A 3,463-nucleotide genomic window follows, 5' to 3' on the forward strand; every position below is an offset into this window, starting at 1 on the left:
ATATTATTATATAATAGATGAAGAAGCAATTTTCTTACCTGAACTGTTGACCATCAGAAATGCGGAATTTATTCTTGTTCAGCTGAGCCTGAAATATGAAACAAAAGAAAGTTCTTAGATGTATATGAAACATTTCTTCCAAGGAACAAAACAATTTTAATAGTGTTGTTTAATTTGTTGTTGCATGTAATACGTATTTATACCTGATTTTCGTAGATATCATAATCTTGTACGTCGTGATTTAAATTATACTTGTCTGCCTCATTCACGGCGATCTTTTTCGGTTTCTGGTATTGCTTCGTGTTTACCTCGCTAATTTTCACGTTTGGGTGCTGCACCGGTACTGATTGGTTGATTGTATATTGATTATAATCTATGTAAAATAATACAAGATCATTTAAGATTGTGCCATTTATGTACGATATTTGCAAAACATTAGATAGATCTCATTTATCACTATCATCCATATATTATAAGTTATATCTGACGTATTTATCAATTCTTTTAATCAATAAAAATTAATTTTTAAAAAGACTTAAAAAATAAAATACAGATCAAAATTTAACAAAAGATTTTTTGTCTCAGTTTTTCAAATTTCCAATTTTTATTTAATTGTAAAACATAAAGGTTTCGATATATCGAACTGGAAATAATTAAATTACTTTGTACATTAATATACAAATTTTTCAAAGTAATTCAGAAGATTGTCTACCGTCGTCTTTATAAACAGAAACATCATCGTCGTAAATCGTGTAATACGGATAACTCTGATCTGGATCACTATAGTAAGCCTTGGACAAAACCGGTGCCACGGTAGAAGCTAGTGTTTTAGCAAGCCTCGACGATTCAGTGGTTGGAACAGGCGTTCTAAAGTAGAAAGAAATTAATATAGCAAAAAGTAACATAAAGTACTCTGTTTCTGATTACAGTGCTTTCGTGATGAAACGTGCAATATATCGGAGTATCATTTTATTATGTAAAATTTTAATCAACAGAAAGATACCATCAGAGAGATTATGCATTAGTGCGGAGTATTAAAGTTTTACAGAGAGAAATCACGGCCAAATTAAGAAGTCTTACTTCATCACGATGAAAATTATTCTCTTTTCTCAAGTGATTTGTAACTTCGTTACTAACCTGTAATGAGACTCAGCTTGGGCACGTGAGCTTACCAGACTATCCTTCTCTCTACCCTAAAACATACACAATACTGTAAATTCAATAGCCAACAGTATCCTTGAATCGCCATACACTGGCTAAATGATCAAATTCATTTCGATATTAAATGGATGTATCCGTCACCTATTGAATGCAAACTTTCTATTTGTATTTTCTCTAAAAAAAAAACCATCAATATCTCTATAATATATGTTTACGCAATTGAATCACAAACTGCAGCATTAAATGGCATATTTGTTATTATATATAATAAATCGTTTAACTTATTTAATTGTTTAATTGTTTATTATTTCAAACTACATTTCGCGCAATTAGAGAATGTTTATTTTAAGGAGAGGATTATTTGTCATGCATATCTTCGGATATTATTTTAAATAATAATTTTATAAATTAACTTCTAGAATTAAATGGATCGTCAAGAGACGTTAAATAATAAATAAAAAAATTTAAATGAGGTTAATTTAACGAGAGTTCAGTAATTACTGCAACTCACCGATATTATATTCCGTCGCAGACCATCGCGGTCTCGCTGCACCTGGCCGATCGTTGAAGGTTGTCCCCGGTATACTCGTTGCTGCCGATCATTTTCGACTTCCGAGGCGGGACCGTACTCGTCATCATGGTAATTTGTTCTCGAGTGCTGTCGTCTCAGTTGCCTTTCGGTGATCTGCGAGACCGACGGCGATGCAGTTGTAACCGTGATCGGCTGTCTCTGAATCGGTCGTTGTTGTTGCTGCTGTTGTTGCTGATCTCGTAACTGTTGTCGTTGTTGCTGTTGCTGCTCTTGCAGCGTCTCGAGTTTTGCAGATCTACAATCGCGACGGTCAATTTTAAGAGCAATTCGATTGCGAGGATAAAATTGATTTTTCAAGAAAACAAAGTTGAGCGCTAAAGCAATGAGATTTCTTCTTTGTCAACATGGAGAATTGCATGTAACGCCAATGCTAATGTAAGGCAATTGCATATAAATATGTGGTAAGCGAGTGGACCTACATTTCCGTACAAGAATCATTTCATAGAAATAAACAAGATAATAAATATATTCAGCCGAGGAAGAGACGATTTCAGAATTTCAAATATCTGCTTTCTATGCCATTTGGAAGCTAACAGTGAAAAATGATTCTCCTGTCAACATTCTTGCGGAAACGTCGCATAATAAAGATTATATGTTACCGCGTAGCTATCTTTCTAAGGATTTCTTTTTAAACGGCAAGGACCGGAATTCGAGAAGCATACAGTTGAGAAATTCTTTCCCGATTGCTCGTGCACAATACAATTAATGAGTATCCAACTTGCGCGTTGCCCAACTTCGGTTTTATGTAACGAGAGATCTGGCTATCGTTCTTGCTCGAAAAGATCTCCAATTTCGTGTACAAATACGTACACGTCTTATTTATATATATAATAAATTAATTAATGATAACACAAATAACTCAGTTGCTCTGTTTTGCCTTCTTTGCATTTTTACCTGTTCAAAAGTAGCAAGAATGTCATCTGTCTTGTTATACTATTTTTTCAATTTTCGTTTCAGATTTCTGTAATCTATGATAATGATAAACGGTGAGTAAAAATAACTGTTCTGTGATACTATTTTCTGGAATACAACGCGATTGCTCCGATGTTTACTTTTATTGTAAAAAGTCATAATTAAATTTAAAATTAGAGTAATTTATGTTAGAGAGTAATAATAATAATAATAATAAGAAACGAAAGCGAATCCGTGAGGGTTTACAGGCGGAACGAAGTGGCCAATAACAAGCCTGTCGTTTGAATGTATTGTACATATTTTTTATCAGCTAATACTCGTCAATATCTCTCTTCTTTCATATCGAATCGAGAGTATTTGAGGATTGCGAGCGAAATGCTTATTCGACGTGTAACCGCGAGAAAACGCGATCAAAGTTATTCTATCGAAACTAATAGTTCTCTCCGCAGGTTTCCCCCGTACGTGCTACGCTATCCAATCCAATCGCCTTAATCGACCGCGCTCGCGCTGTTTCTCTTTCTTTTCACTCTCACTCTCGCCTTTTTCTACAATTGGCTGTTGCGTGGGTGAAGCTCGTAAACGCGCGTGTGCCTGCGCGAGCGGACTCATTGTTTTGCAATCGTCTTGAAAATTAAATCTCACGTGTGGAATGCAATGCTACTACTCGTGTCATTTTTGTAGTGAACACACTTTGCAAAAAAACGCTTTGTGTATGTGACGTTCTTACATTTCCATATTGTGACGTGGCATGAGGAAATGCAAAAATAATGCCAGTATATATATATATATATATATATA

The 3,463-nt window shown here is 34.6% G+C and overlaps 1 protein-coding gene across 1 annotated transcript in view; it reads right to left on the minus strand.

The window, feature by feature from the left end:
- Nucleotides 1-3,463, minus strand: part of LOC108690990 — a 58,503-nt gene that overhangs the window by 9,033 nt on the left and 46,007 nt on the right. The window contains exons 4-8 of the mRNA XM_018198572.1: nucleotides 1,673-1,988; nucleotides 1,138-1,193; nucleotides 713-867; nucleotides 204-373; nucleotides 39-88 (exon numbers count right to left, since the gene is read on the minus strand). Coding sequence (XP_018054061.1) covers nucleotides 39-88; nucleotides 204-373; nucleotides 713-867; nucleotides 1,138-1,193; nucleotides 1,673-1,988 — 747 coding nt within the window. The remainder of the gene's footprint in view (nucleotides 1-38; nucleotides 89-203; nucleotides 374-712; nucleotides 868-1,137; nucleotides 1,194-1,672; nucleotides 1,989-3,463) is intronic.

The sequence above is a fragment of the Atta colombica genome, unplaced genomic scaffold (assembly GCF_001594045.1).
Source record: "Atta colombica isolate Treedump-2 unplaced genomic scaffold, Acol1.0 scaffold38, whole genome shotgun sequence".
Classification (NCBI taxonomy): Eukaryota; Metazoa; Arthropoda; class Insecta; order Hymenoptera; family Formicidae; genus Atta; species Atta colombica.